Source organism: Panthera uncia, chromosome E1, assembly GCF_023721935.1.
Source record: "Panthera uncia isolate 11264 chromosome E1, Puncia_PCG_1.0, whole genome shotgun sequence".
NCBI classification, from domain to species: Eukaryota; Metazoa; Chordata; class Mammalia; order Carnivora; family Felidae; genus Panthera; species Panthera uncia.
Window position 1 is genome coordinate 16,243,559 of NC_064814.1, and position 16,428 is coordinate 16,259,986.

General features: G+C 35.5%; 1 protein-coding gene and 1 non-coding gene across 7 annotated transcripts in view; both read left to right on the forward strand.

The window, feature by feature from the left end:
- The window catches only part of TANC2 (tetratricopeptide repeat, ankyrin repeat and coiled-coil containing 2), a 362,078-nt gene that overhangs the window by 102,067 nt on the left and 243,583 nt on the right, over nt 1-16,428 (forward strand). For all 6 annotated transcript variants that reach the window (XM_049636313.1, XM_049636314.1, XM_049636315.1 and 3 more), the window contains exon 3: nt 10,698-10,769. In XM_049636313.1, coding sequence (XP_049492270.1) covers nt 10,698-10,769 — 72 coding nt within the window. The remainder of the gene's footprint in view (nt 1-10,697; nt 10,770-16,428) is intronic.
- On the forward strand, nt 1,502-1,608 carry LOC125927775 (U6 spliceosomal RNA). Its single transcript, XR_007459451.1, has one exon. It is a non-coding gene; the product is annotated as a U6 spliceosomal RNA (small nuclear RNA).

Below are 16,428 nucleotides of genomic sequence, written 5' to 3' on the forward strand. Positions count from 1 at the left end.
TTTTAAATCCCTGGATTTCTAGACCAGTCTGATATGTGGCCAAGATTGAGACTTATATGTATCCTCAGCATCCAGTTCCAACAGATAAGAACACCAAAAATACATAATGTAAGAGTGTGTTTGTGTATACACCTACTGACATTCAGTTATAATTTTTTTTAAATTTTTAATGTTTTTTCTTTTCTTGAGAGAGAGAGAGCAAGAGACAGTGTGAGTGGGGGAGGGGGCGGAGAGCAAGGGAGACACAGAATCCGAAGCAGGCTCCAGACTCTGAGCTGTCAGCACTGAGCCCGACACGGGGCTCAAACTCACGAGCCATGAGATCATGACCTGAGCCGAATCAGATGCTCAACTGACTGAGCCACCCAGGTGCCCTGACATTCAGTTATAATTTTAGCTGTTGTTAAGTTGCTCTGTTGGACTCTTTTATTCAAAGCCTCAACCCCACAAAGTGTTTAAAAAGTGTAAATTGACAAAAATAAACTGAAAATTCCTTCTAGCTCTGTCATTCTATGCTTATCTGTAAGAGATGTCTGTGCTTCCTAAAAATTCCATGCAGAAAAAGCTGGTGAACTCAAGAATTTGAGTGAGCCATACTGAGTATCTAATTTGAGGCGAAGAGGTTTGAAATCAGAGATTGTTTCAAAATCACCTTGGAATTTTTTCATCTTTTTTTGGTCTCGTACCAACTGTAACATGTCATGATATATTTGTGTATAGAAAGAGAATGGTGGAGAAGAGAACAGGCTTTAGAATTAGGCCTGGCTTCAGATCCTGGATCCTGCACTTAACTAACTCCAGCTGTGGCCATATTTGCTGAAAATCTCAACTCCTGTTTCCTGATCTATCAAAAAGAAAAAATGATAATTAGATTATAAGGTTTTATTGAGGATTGAGTGACATAAATTTGTAAAACACTTAGCACAGTGCCTGACACATAATAAGAGCCAAAGAGGTAGTGTCTGTTTTCATCAATGTTGGCACAGCTGAAGAAGCTAGGGCTTGAATTTTCTTTTGCAGTGATGTAGGGCATGTCAACATGTCTACCTGTTTAGTTAATTTGAGTGTATGGATAGTGTGCATTCTTGGAATTATATGATGAGGATAGCAATTTGCCTTTGTGGTCTTCCTCCCCTAAACCTATAACCAAAGTCTAATCATGAGAAAAACATCAGACAAACCCCAACTGAGGGCATTCTACTAAACTGACCCGTACATCTCAAAACTGTCAAGGTTACCAACAAAAAAGTCTGAGAAACTAATCTAAGGAACCTAATATGTGATGACTAAATGTAATGTATCACGGAATGGAAAATATATATTAAATAAAAACTGAGGAAATCTCAAAGTGTGGACTTTAGTTAATAATGTATCAATATGATTCATTAGTTTTGGCAAATAACTAATCTAAGTGGGAAACCAGGTGTAGGGTTTATGAGATTTCCCTATACTACCTCAGCAACTTTTCTATAAATCTAAAACCATTCTAAAATAAAAGTTAGTGCTCCCTTTGGCAACACATATACTAAAATTGGAACGATACAGAGAAGATTATCATGGCCCCTGCACAAAGATGACACACAAATTCATAAAGCATTCCATATTTTTGAGGAGGACAGATATCATATGTTTTCACTCCTATGTGGATCTTGAGGAACTTAGAGAAGACCATGGGGGAAGGGAAGGGGAAAAGAATAGTTACAAACAGAGAGGGAGGGAAGCAAGCCATAAGAGACTCTTAAATACAGAGAATAAACTGATGGGGGGGGGGTGGAGGAGAGGGGGAAATGGGTGATGGGCATTGAGGAGGGCCCTTGTTGGGATGAGCACTGGGTGTTTATGTAAGCGATGAACCATGGGGATCCACCCCAAAAACTAAGAGCACACTTTGCACACTGTATGTTAGACAATTTGACAATAAATTATATTTAAAAACTAAATAAATAAAATAAAAATTTTATTAATAAAAAAGAAAAAATGTATCATTGTAGATACATTTTTTGTTTAATTTTTTTTTTAACATTTATTTATTTTTGAGAGAGAGAGGTACAGCACAAGCAGGGGAAGAGCAGAGAGAGAGGGAGACACAGAATCCAAAGCAGGCTCCAGGCTCCGAGCTGCCAGCACAGAGCCTGACGCGGGGCTCAAACTCACAGACCGTGAGATCATGACCTGAGCCGAAGTTGGCCACTCAACCAACTGAGCCACCCAGGCGCCCCGATACCTTTATTTTTAAAGGTTGCTCCATTAATTTAATTCTGTGTTAGGCTTGACATTTTGTATATTCATTGTGCACTTTGAAAGCACAGTCATCAACTTTTAAGATACATTATTGCTGGTGATTGCTCCATTTACAATTAGCGAGTCTACTTTGTTTTCCTCTTATTAGTCCTCATCATTGATGCATAGGTCCATCATGAGAATCAAAACATTCTGTGTTTAGAACTTTTCTTGAGCCTACGGATCAGACCTTCTGGGATACCTTAGGCAATTTTGGATAACTTAGGCAAATATAAGTTAATAACTCATCATAGGGAAGTTATTTTTCTTATTTAGATTTAGAATATATAAGCTAGATCTGTGAAAACCTGTGAAAAGTACTGATAGCATTATGTTAATAAATACTTCTTAGTTGGTATAGTGTGCTTCCTTTTTTCTTTAGAGGAAGAGCCACTATAGATGGTTTCTAACGAACGAAATCAATTTTAGGTGGCTCTGGGCTTCCCTATGAAAGTTCTTATTGATAATTAAGATCTCTGAGACTGTTATGGAGGATAAGGGCTTAATGTTTAGGATAATGCCAGTCTTCTTTTTATAGTTACAGTTTGGATAAGAAAAGAAAAACACTGAACTTCTTAAATTGTGTCTCAAACCACATTAATACCACTTATTTTTTTCTTGAACTTGATTTGGTTTTATGAATGCATTAATTTTAGAGCTGGCCCTTGACAAAATTAATTCAACAATGTTTTTTGTTTGTTTGTTTGTTTTGAGAATACCCATGCCATACCAGATTCCAAGTTGGCAGTGAAAATACCAAGATGAAAAAGGCTTTCAAAGGCACACTTTAAACTTTTTATAGTCCAAAGATAGTCATATAAATAATTAATCATTATGCGGTGTGGCAGTGCCGTAAAACAGATATGGGTAATGTGCTATGGAAGCACAGAAGAGGGAACAATTAATTCTTAATGGGAGGCATCCCAAAAATCTTATAGAGAGGATCAGGGAATGATATTTAAGCTATCTTTTGGCGAAAGGATGTTGTTACTGATGGGATGATGATAAATGGAGATTCCAGTTATCAAAAAAAAAAAAGAAAAAAGATTCCAGTTTCCATTTATTCCTAAGTGTTTATTTAGTGCCAGGTGGCATGCTGTGTTTTATATACATTACTATATTTGTTTTTCACTACAACTCCATAGGTATTATAGCTTCATAGATAAAGAAATTGAGGTTCAGGGAAATTAATGAATATTCCTAAGTAGTTCAAAGATTGAGTCCAGCTTAGTTCTGCTAGACACCAATCCCTGTTAAAATGTGTTGGATATAATTTCTTATATTGTCAAGTAAAGGCAGCTGCATTTTAAGTAGAAGAAATAGCGTGAATAAATTGATGGAGGCATTATAATGCATTTCCTCTTTGAATATCATCAAGTAGTTTGGTGTGCCAGCATATAGGGGAATGTATTATTTAGGATGTTACAGTTGCAGGGAATAGAGTATTTGTCCCAGAATTGCTTGAACCCGGGGTTCGCTAACTTTTTCTGTGAAAGTCTGGATAGTAAATATGTTAGGTGTTGTAGGCCAGATAGTTGCAAATACTGAACTCTGTCATTGTAGTGTAAAAGCAGCCATTGACTATATATAAATGAGTGATCATGACCACATGCTAATAAAACTTCATTTATGGACACTCAAATTTGGATTTGATATACATTTTATGTCACAAAGTATTACTGTTTTAACTTTCAGTCATTTACAAGTGTGAAATCTGTTCTTACTTCACTCACTGGCTGTACAAAAATAGGTAGCAGGCTAGATTTGGCTTATGTGCTAGTTTATTCACCTCTGGTTTATATGATGGTGAGGATTTATTGGACCAGAAGTAGGGTAATTTTCTTCAGTTATCCAGTGTTAGTAAGGACGTTGGTGTCTTCCATCTCTGTCCTAATTTTCATAGTAATAACTTTATCCTATGATTTATTCCCTTTATTTTTAAGAATGGCAGCCAGAATATCCAGGGTCTCCATGGGTTGTCTTCTATGTCTAGTGAGAGAGAAGACCTTCTCCAGAAACTCTTTCTAATCTCTCTTGAGCTTAATCCCATCAGGTTTCATCCCTACCACTCCACAGGAACCATGTTAAATTATCTACATTGATTAAATTTAGTGATCTGTTCTCAGTTTCATATTACTTGACCTATCAACATTTGATCTTTTCCCTTCCATGAAACTCTTTTCTTCTGTACTCTTCTAGTTTTGTTTCTGTTCTCTGGTTACTACTCCTTATTGTCTGGTGTTTTTCCTCATACCACCAGCTTCTGCATGTTGGATTCAGCCCCAAGCTTTAGTCTTTTGACTCACTCTCACTCTCTCTCTCTCTCTCTCTCTCTCTCTCTCTCTCTCTCTCTCTCTCACACACACACACACACACACACACACACACATACACACACACACACTTATACTCCCTTATGTGGGGATGTCATACAGTTTAAAAGTGGTTTATGGGGGCGCCTGGGTGGCGCAGTCGGTTAAGCGTCCGACTTCAGCCAGGTCACGATCTCACGGTCCGTGAGTTCGAGCCCCGCGTCGGGCTCTGGGCTGATGGCTCGGAGCCTGGAGCCTGTTTCCGATTCTGTGTCTCCCTCTCTCTCTGTCCCTCCCCCGTTCATGCTCTGTCTCTCTCTGTCCCAAAAATAAAATAAACGTTGAAAAAAAAATTAAAAAAAAAATAAAAAAAAATAAAAGTGGTTTATGTACTGATGGCATATGTATGTTCATGTTCACGTCTGCTTATTTGTGTAACAGGCATCTCAAGCTTAGTATGTCCAGAACTGATTTCCAAATACTTCCCTCATACCCAGACTTATTCTCTCACAGTCTTTCCTGTCTCAGTAAATTGCAGATCCATTGGTTGGGTCCAAGATACTAGAATTACCCTGATTATTTCTTTATTTTTCTCTTCTGACAGTAGATTCTCTCTGCTGTACCTTCAAGATAAATCCAGCATCTGACTCCTTCTCACCACTTCCACTGCTCCCTTAGTCGAAGTGTTCATTCTTCTTCTGGATTTTTGCAGTAGCCTCTGAATTGATTTCTGCCTGCTTCTGCTCTCTTTTCCCTGAAGTCCCCCCTACCACCACTTTAATGATTTCTTTGTTATAGGGGCACCTGGGTGGCTCAGTTCGTTAAACAACCAACTTGGACTTAGGTCGTGATCTCGTGGTTTATGACTTAGAGCTGTTTCGGGCTCTGTGCCGACAGCTCAGAGCCTGGAGCCTGCTTCAGATTCTGTGTCTCCCTCTCTCTTTGTCCCTCTGCTCCTCACGCTCCGTCTCTCTCTTTCTCAAAATAAATAAAAATACATTAAAACAATTTCTTTGTTATAAAAGATAACAGTAGAGATTTTTGAAACCAGACAATTTAAATTTTAGGATTGTGGTGTGATTTGGGGACAGTAACTTTCCTTCCCTGAGTCTCAGTCTTATATTTAAGGGGTAAATGGGTGATTCAGTTGGTTAAGCGGCCAACTCTTGATCTTGGCTCAGGTCATGTGAGTTTGAGCCCCGCATCAGGCTCCATGCTGACAGTGTGGAGTCTGCTTGGGATTCATTCTCTCTCTCTCTGTCTCTCTCAAAATACATACATACATACATACATACATACATACATACATACATACATTCTACCTACCTACCTACTTACCTTTGGATAATAAATCTGGCTTATGTTCTTGGTCCTTCCTTTTGTATTAAAAAAAAAAAAATCCACTCATACCTTCCAGTTCTTGTCTGCCTTTGTTGGCATTAAGTGTACATACTTCTTACAGATTCATGCCTGGCCAGTAAAAGGAACCAGAGTTTATAGTTGAATAGTAAAAGTATTGTATTTTATGCAGTTTTAATACCCCTCCCATGCTTTCTATTAGGGCAGTATATTTAAAGTTTCCAAAGGAGAATTAAAGGCAACCAAACTTCAAAATTTTAATTTATAATCTCATCTGTTATTTATACTAGCACAGTATTTAGCTGAGAAGACTAAAGATGAGCTTAGGTTACCAAATTCAAGGTCACTTAAGTTGTTAATTTTTCAGCTGTAATATTTTGATCCTGGGTTGAGAAGAAGAATCATTTAAAGTATCCCCTACTTACAGAAAAGAAAATATTTTTCTTGGAATGGTTCAGGCACTTTCTTAATAGACTTTCTTTAACTTAAATCCCTTCATAGAAATCACTACATACTGAATATCTGTATATGGTTGGTATTTCTTTACCAGGACTGTTTTAGTGCTATAATACACCTGAGTTGAAAGCTATCTACCCTATGAAGTAAATTCTCCTATGACATTTTGCATAGGAAATAATGGGAATAGGAAATCTATTAAGGTTTCTCCATATTAAATATACATTGTTTTATATTACTTGCTGGGTTTAACTCAGTATGCAGGTAAAAAAACAAATGTTCTTTGCTGATTATCTTAAATCCAGGAAACCTAAGTTCTGCTTTTAACAGCTAGTACTTGAGTTGGACAGTCAGGCCTTTTTATTTCTGTACCTGTTACATCAGGGGTTTTCTTCTGTAAAGTTCACAGTATATCTGAAGTAAGTCTTTAATTCAAGTTTGATGAGTAAATTCTAACTTCATAGACGCACCCCTGTCCTACTGTCTACACTCTGGGGTGAGGTAATAAGTGTCATGCAAATAGCTTGACTTGCTTAATGACTGAAGGTCTTCTGTTTTGTCCATAAATGTTGATGTGTCCTGTGTGGGAGGTCTTACCTGTACTGAAAGAATTGTGTGTTAAGCAAAGCAAAAACATTTATAGTACTGTATGTCACTGCAATCTTGCTATTTTGGATAATGGTTTCGTTGGTTCCATAAGCATACCGCAAACACTTTCAAAGGGGTTGAAATTTTTCCCTACATCATTTTGGGGAAGTGGTGAGTTTATTCTTTTTGAAAAATCTTTATTGTCTACTTTTACCTGAGGGTTAATCTCAGCTCTTATGATTAGTCTCCACTGAGGTAAGGCATGGTTGGTTATAAGGTTTCAGTCTTAGAGGAGTGAACTGCTCAAATTTATTGCAATGTATTTCTGATTTTATTTTGAAAATTTAGGCAGTTAAAACATTATAGATTATGGTGGTATCAAAATTGGTGATTTTTTTTGTCTTCATATTCATTGGCTTGCTGACTCAAAATTATGTCTTAAGCCATTTCTTGCCTATTTTTTTCCTGTGTATTATTTTATCAATACCGTAACATTCTGGAGATCATGCAAATTTTTGAAGCCTAGTTTTTTATTTATTTTTTTCCTCTCATTGTTTAGGAAGACAGTGCTGCTGACAGAAACGTCTGTTTTATTCAAAGGACTTCTCACATACTTTAAGAGCATGTTTTGATGTTAAAACAGAAATTTGTGTGTATATATTTTTTATCCACATAGAAAAATCAGAAAAATGAAAATTTAAGACCTGCCTGAATATGAATGTTGCTCATTGTCATTGATTTCCAAGTAAAGGAAAAGAAAGAAAGACACTTGCATAAAAAAATTAATTACTAGGAAGGAAAATTGACTAGTACTGTATTTGCATATCCTGATTTAAGATGTCATATATTTCTAGTATAGTTTTCTATTTTTGATAAAATGAATCTTTATTCCACAATAATTTAGGACTGCATAATACTTTATCTTTTTTTTTTTTTTTTAATCTGTTAAAAGACTTAGGTTGTTTGACCTGTAAAATTTCCCATAGTCTGTATTTTGTTGATCATGTGCTTAGGAACAATTCAACATTTTCATCTGTCCTTTGTTTTTCCTGAAAACCCACAGATTCAGTAGTTTGACCAGACTCAGGTTTGATTGAAAACTATAACTGCGCTCCTGTCACCAGGAGACATACAGTGTCTGGTGTTTATTCCCTTTTTAGTGTTATTAGTAATTGATACTCAGTGCCTCTGGAGCTGTTCACTCATTTGCAAGTTATGAAATGGTGATATTCTGATTTTTTCTTGTTTCCCATTTATTGTCTGGAATGATTTTATAGAAGATCTCTGTTATGTACTCTTGGGCTACCAGTACAGTTTATATAGGAAATGTAGGAATTATTTAATTCTTTCCTTTCCCCCCAAATTTCAAGATAATGAACTGGGTTTCTATCATGCTTAGAAGGTGACCAGTTAGTGTCATGTTGTTTTTGTAGACATCATTGTGATCTCATGACCAGTGAGAGCTTCTTTACTGAGTCTTTTTGATATGACCCTAGTTGTACATTGTCTTTGATAGCTTCCTTACAACTGCACGTCAGGATGGTCCAGGTTCATTAGTACATATCCTTTGCTAAACTATCTAGGGTTTTTTTTTTTTAATTTAACTAAAAAAAAATCTTTAATGTTTATTTTTGAGAGAGAGAGAGAGACAGACAGAGCATGAGAGGTAGAGGGGCAGAGAGAGAGAGACGGAGACGCAAAATCCGAAGCAGGCTTCAGGCTCTGAGCTCTCAGCACAGAGCCCAACGAGAGGCCCGCAAACTGTGAGATCATGACCTGAGCCAAAGTCGCATGCTTAACCGACAGAGCCACCCACGCGCCCCTAACTAAAATTTTTTAAAAGCAAGCTCTACGCCCAACACGGGGCTTTAGCTCACGGCCCCAAGATCAGGAGTTGTATGTTCTACCCACTGAGCCAGCTGGGTGCCCCTAAGCCAGCTAGTTCTTTAAGAAGTCCTGGTTTGTCTTAACGGAGAATGGCATTTCAAGATCGCAGTCGGGGTGCTAGGAGTGGTCATTGCCACTCAAGCACTCTTTGTAAGTGCTTTTAGTGGACAGAACTAGGGTATACCCGTGACTTATAATATTGTATTTACATTTGCAATGTAGATTCAGTACTACAGAGTTTTTACTTCTGTGTATTTTTATATCCATATTTTCTTTCTTCCACACTGAGAATTCTGGTTCTCAAGGAGACAATAACATTAGAGTATCCCATAATTAATCATTTGCTTTATCCCTCTTTGTAAAGATCTCAGAACATTATTGCCACCGGTTTTGATTACTGAAATCAGTTAACTTTTTGTTGTTTTTTAAAATGCTTTCTCCAACCTCTGTCCCCTCCATTTTTTTATGGTAGCACTGCATCTACATTGTCAGATCTTAGAGCCATTACATTCTGTAATCTCCCCATTTAAAAACTCTGATTTATTTCGGTGTTTCTCCTGTTGCTTTGATTGCCTATAGCTAGTTCTCTAGAAGAGCCAGGACAAGTTCATTGGGACAGTATTCCCTGAGGTTTTGCATGTTGATAACAGTTTGTCTTTATACTAAAAGGTTAGTTTTACTGGATGTAAAATCTTTGGTTCAAGTTTTCTTTGTGTATTTGAAATTTATTATTTTCTCTTATAAATCACGTGACGCTTTTGCCTAAATGCCCAAGAGATTTTTTTTTCCCCTTTTTTCTTTAAAGTCCAGTAATTTTAGTAAAAAACTACTTGGTGCATTGATCTAAGTTGATTATCTCAACTACACAGGGCGCTCTTGCAATATGTAGTTTCAGATGTACTGTATATACATATATATGTGTGTGAGAATGTATACATGTATTTATACACACATATAACTATATATCACATATAACGTATACACATTTTTTTCTGGGAAAGCATTTTTGTATTACAGTTTTAAATATTTGTTTTGTTCTCTCACTTTGTTTTTCTCCTTTAGGGCTTCTTTTTTTAATTTTTCTTATTTTTTGTCTTATGCTGAATCTTCTTTGCTTATCTCTGATATTTGGCACCTTCTCAAATCCTTTTTAATGTCTCTTTTTTTTAATTTGTTAAAGATTTTCTTCCTTTTTACTCTCTGTTTCTTTTAAGGTCTTTTGTTATGTTTATTTGTGCTTGTTTTCTTACGGTTTAGTCTTCAGTACTGAAATGATTTTTGTTTTATTTCTAGTTCTTAGTTTTTGTCTCCTCATTTCTGAGTTTTTCTGATTCTGATTTATATTGCTGTTTCATGTATTACCTAATTTTCTTATTATCTCTCATAAGACCTATAAATATAATTTTTATTAGTAAAACATAGAGTCCAGGAGATTATTTGACATACTTTATACAAATAAACAGCTGTAATTAATTTAGACATTGCTTTAAATCTTTAAGTCAAAGCTTCTATACTAGAATCTGTGAGTGAACTTTAGAGTTGATAAAATTACTCATTACGTGTGAGGTAGAGTGTATAGTATAGGGGTAGGGAAAAAAACACCTTGAATTTCTTTAGACTTCCAGAGGGAAATAAATGTAAACTGTCCTCAAAAAAATATGGGTAAAGACTTTTCATTTATATAGGAAAAAGTCCTCAAATATTTTAATGATTAAGATTATAAGAGCTAAAAACAAATGATATTATTGTTTTGAGATACAGATGGCACCATAGATAATTTCATTATCTATTTGCTCTCTTTCTACTTTTATATAGATGGAGGGAGCGAGGAACCACCGGATCGAAGACAGTCAAGTGTAGACTCTCGCCAAAGCCGCTCTGGGCAAGGTAAATTTTCATTAAATTTATTATTAAAATGAAAAAGACAAGATATCAGTTATTCCTTCCTAGTATTTAGTCTGAGGATTGGGGTTTCCTTGGGTCTAGTTTGGATATTCTAGTTTCTCCTTTACAGCTTTAAATGTTACAGTCTAAAAGTTCTGTGATATCATTTATTCAAGATAAAATGAAAACTGGTGTCATGTCTTTTTTTAAATGGTAATACCTTAATAAGGTCTTAAGTAATTTTGGAGCATTTGATACATGTCTGGATATCACTATTGGAATACAACCAAAAGTAAATTTTTTACATTTATAACAACACACTGGCTTTTTTAAATTTCATCAATGCAGGGCACCTGGGTGGCTTAGTTGGGTAAGCATGTGACTTGGGCTCAGGTCATGATTTCGGGTTTGTGGGTTTGAGCCCCTGTTGGGCTCTGTGCTGACAGTTCAGAACCTGGAGGCTGCTTTCGATTCTGTGTCTCCCTCTCTCTCTGCCTCTCCTCTGCTCGAGCTCTCTCTCTCTCTCAAAAATAATTAAACCAAAAAATTTTAAAAAATAAAATTTCATCAATGCAATATTGTTTTAGCTCTCTCAGAAGAATAATTTTTGTTTCTAATTTCCATCTTGAATTAGGATTTTCTTAATTAGTTTCCTTTTCTATTTAAAATTTACTATGTGCTTTAGACTGGTTTTTTGAAGTGACAACTTCCAAACTAGGTAAAAAATATCTGGTATCAATGAAATCTTCGATAGGTCTTCCTTAATTAACTTATTTAAATATGTACTAACTTATTTAAAATAGTAGTTATCCACTTTTTATTTATTTTATTTTCTCTGTCCAAAACTAGAATGAATGCTCCATGATTGCAGAGATTTTTGTTTGTTTTGTTCATTGCTGTATTTCCTGTGCCAAGAATAAGTACCTGATATATAGTAGTTACTAAATAAATACTGCTGAATGAATGAAATGATCTCTATGAGAATTGAGAACCCAAACTGATGAATGTATTATAAAATCTCAGGCAGTCAATTAGTGTGTGTGATTTTTAGAGAATCTTTACTTATACATAAAATAAAGCTTAGAGTTACAAATTTATGGTGTTTTAATCTTATAAAAGTTCCTGATTTATTTCATAATCTTATTCCCTTTTTTCTCCAAGTTTGCTCTTCCCAAGTTTTAGAGTTGTGCTATTTTTATAAAATTGTTTGTTGCAGAATAAAAAGAGGAATAATATATGTAGGTTGATTTGCAAATTTTAACTTGTACTAGTATTTATTCATTTTTAATTAATACACATGGTATAAGTATGTCAAGAATTTGTCTAATTTTTTTCTTTTTTTCCCCCTTAAACATTTTTATATGAAAAAATAACTTGAAAAAATGAATTATAGTACATAAATATATCAAATCAACACATTGTACACCTTAAACTTTCATAATGTCATATGTCAATTGTATCTCAGTAAACCTGCAGGGAAGGGGAAGGAAAGAAAATGAGCTCATGTACAAAAGACCCTAAAAATAAAATTAGGAGAAATTAATTTTTAAAAGTATATTAATTTTTATTAAATATTATAATTTTTAATATCATAATTTGTATTAAATGTCACAGATATAGATGTGAGAGTTTATTCATTTACTTCTATCCCCTGAGCTTGTCAAAGTTTTTTTTCAAATCAGTGAGTGTAGTTGAATTCTAATAAAAACAGCTGAACTTAGTATGAACTTCATAACAACAAAATCAATGATCTCCATGTTCTTGAGCACAACTACCTGATCTCAGTTAAAAATGACCAGGAATGGCATCATCATCAGAGCTAACTAATAGTTAAATTGTGTTTCTTACCTTCTTGAAGATTTTGTTTGTGTTATCTCTTTATTCAAAAGACGGAAATAAAAAATACAAAGCCATTTATAATGAGCTGAATGGGAGTCTGTATTATCTGTATTATCAGGGATGAAGAGATGGGATGAATACACACTTCTACTTTTGCTCCTTTCAGAAACCTGCTAAAAGATCAGTAAAGTGTGATTGGAGAAAAGCCAACATGGACACACTTTCAGAAACTGGAGAGTATATGAATAATTAAAAACTGAACCCTAAATGCAATAACAGAGAAAGGCAAGAAAACAAACTGATTTACCCTCCAGAAAAAAAACTCAAGAATGGTAGCATGTGGAAATGGAGGCGAAAGGAAGATTAGTGGAAAGTCTGTTGAAGAAATACTTGATTCCTGAGACCTCTTCCACAAAATTAGCTAACCAGTCTGCCGGGCAAGTGCCCAGCTCCCCACTCCTAACCTTGGCAAAGCACAGAAGTTTATTTTTTTGGAATAAAATAGCAATTCTAGACTGGGAGACACCTAACAAACATAGTTGAGGGTAGTCCTGTACTGAAAATAGGACAGTGGGACTCCAGTTGTCTTTATCCTACTGGCTACGAGAGTGCTGGCAGTTAGGCCTTCATATTTCAGGCAGGAGGTTGGTGTAGTCTTTTCTGAAGAATCTGACTAAAAAGAAAGACACAGAATGTAGTCATCAGAGATTCCTTAAATAAACAGCCCAGCTAGATCATTCTATGTATCACAGCTCTCAATTAGCCTCTTAGTCCTCTTCTCTTGAATATTAGCAACTAACCAAGGGTTACTAGATATTTGAGGAAACCCTCTAAGGTATGAAATAGATTAAAATAAACAGAATAAAGCAACTTTGAGAGAACAAAGATTTTGCAGAGGAAAATAAAGGAACCATTATTGACATTCTTAGAGAAATAGAAGAAAATCATACAGTCTTTTAAGACAGTTTTTCTTTTTGTTGTGACTGCCTTGTACTCTTTCTTAGGAATCTGTAGGATATGATTCCTCAAAATGAGAAAGTCAGACAAATAAAAGGAAGATATAGGTTATAGGAAATAGGAAATTCAAAGGAGAAAGGTAAAGAAATCTTCAGGATGACAGTGAGAAGATAGGAAAAGAGGGCAACCAGCCTAGATTAGAGTAGGTTAGAAGCCTCCAGAAGAGTTGTTTCATGAAAATGAGATTGATAGAAACCTGATGCATTTAATTATCTTCAGAAAAATTTTAAACAATTGGCGAAAGGCTTAGGGTTGAAAAGATGATAAATATATGAAATAAGTGAAAAAAGTTCTAAATTCAAGGGAAAACAGATAATGTGTAGGAATCGAGATTTTCTTCAGAATTAAGTCCTCAGTCCTTGGGGCAGGGTGTGGGGTAGCTGCTGTTCATGCTGGTCTTATCAGTTTATTCCAGTGTGGTATAAATATTTCCATTATTTGATTTGGGCCATTATAGTCAGGAAGGAGAGTTGTAAAGCCCAGTGAGCAAATGTGGTCTATGTGGCCTCTTTTTGTACAGTTGATAGATTTGATTTACTAAAACAAGTGGGATACTGACCTTTAGTTTTCTTGTCTTACAGTGCCTTTGTCTGATTTTGGTATCTGAGTAAGGCTGGCCTCTTAGAATAAGTTGAAACTTGAGAAAAATTTCCTCCTCTTCAATTTTCCTAGAACATTTTGTGTAGAACTGGTATTATTTCATCCTTAAATGTTTGATAGAATTTCTCAGAGAAGCATCTGGACCTGGAATTTTCTTTATGGGAAAGTTTTAAAATATAAATTAAATTTCTTTAATAAAATATGACTATTTGAATTCTCTATTTCTTCTTGAATAACCTTTTAAAATCTGTAGAATCTTTAGTGATGTCCACCTTTTTCATTCTTGATATTGGTAATTTGGGTATTCTTTGAGATTATCATTCTGGGAAGAGATACATAAATTTTACTGATCTCAAAGAATCAATTTCAGTTTTCATTTATTTTCTCTATTGCTTTCCTATTTTGTATTTCATTGATTTCTGCTTTGCTCTTTATTATTTCCTTTCTTCTTCCTGCTTTGGGTGTAATTTCTTTTTCTTTTTCTGATTTCCTAAGGTAGAAGCTGGGGTCATTGGAATTTTCTTTTTAGTACAGGAATTTTTGTACTATAAATTTCCCTCAATGTACTGCTTTAGCTGCATTTCACAGGATTTGATGAGTATGATTTCATTTAGTACAAAATACTGTCTGATTTTCCTTGTGTTGTCTTCTTTAACCCAGTATTATTTAGAAGTGTGTTATTATAGTTTCCAAATTCAAGAATTTTCCATATATCTTTCTTCTATTGATTTCTAATTTAATTTCATTGTGATCAAAGAACACACTTTCTGTGAGTTGAATCACTTTTTATTGAAACTTGTTTTGTGTTCCAGGAAATGATCTTATGTTCAGTATGCACTTGAAAAGAATGTGTATTATGCTCTTTTGGGGTAGAAGTTTCTATAAAATATCAATCTGGTCAAGCTGAATTGATAGTGTTGTTCATGTCTTCTATACCTTTGCTGATTTTCTGTCTGCTCATTCTCTCAATTATTAGGAAAGGAATATTGAAATCTCAAACTGTAAGTGTAGATATATCTATTTCTCCTTTCTGTTCTATCCTATTCCTCATACCACTGTTCTTCTGGTCAAAAAGGATTCCCCTCCTTCAGAGATTGAAGTATCCATTCAGTGACAGCTGTCAATAGTGAAATAAGTTTGTCTAGGGGTCAGAGCTAGAAGAAAAAGGTAAAAAGGGAAAAAAGCCAAAAGATTTTCCCCACTCTCTCTGTCCTATATGGAGCCCTCCTCACCCCCTTCATTCATACTGTCTAACCAGGAAGAGAAGACTTGTCTTGGATCTTTCCTTTCATCCCTGCTGTGCTGTTCCAGGATTTGGATTTGGATTTCCTTTGAATTCAGGCTGGGAGTTTGGGGACATAAAATAACAAGAGGAAATGTGCCACCAAATTGGTTGTCCTTCAAACTCTGGTTTCCTTCCACAATTTGCCTGCTACTTTTTATTTTTCAGAGTCTTCAGATAGCTATTCTATCTTCTTTACAGGGATTTTAGTTAGATTCAGTTAAGGTGGAGTGTGCTTATTCCACCTTACCGCACAACTAGAGCTCTTCCATTTGATTATATTTTGTGTTTGCCTATCTGAAGGGGTAATACTCAAATTATTTAACAATTAACATGCCATAAACATCAACCAGAACAGATGGCACTCTGTTCATAACATACACTAACTTTAAACAACTGATATGCCTATATAGGTACATAATGCCTGATAATCTGCCCTGCCTGATTGTGGATTCAGTTTCTATTTAATGTCTCTTCTCCAGTGATAATAACAGACATGTAATGTAAGGTGTCTGGTGAGCTATCTTATCCTTTAGGCATGATAAGCTCTCCTGTGTGTTAACTAACTAGCTTGGCCTCTGATCTGTCTCTCGGGTGCAATGGATTCTGACTCACACATACCACACTCACTGCTCTAGCTTAGGGGCAGAGACCTATGATGTCTTCTGCTTATCAAATGTGGGAGATGGTAGATGCCTGACTACTTGCAGTGAATCCGATCCTACTCCACTCATTCAGATTGCTGCCCCTGGGCACTTCCTGCTCCTTGCATCTCACACTTCTGTGCTTAAAACAGACTTGGAAACACTCATCTTTCACAGTTATCCTCCTACGCATGCTCTGGGCTATAATTTCCTCGTTCCAATTGCATCTAGTTTGTGTCTTCCATGGATTTCTTAACATTTCTCCTCTATTATTGGCTTT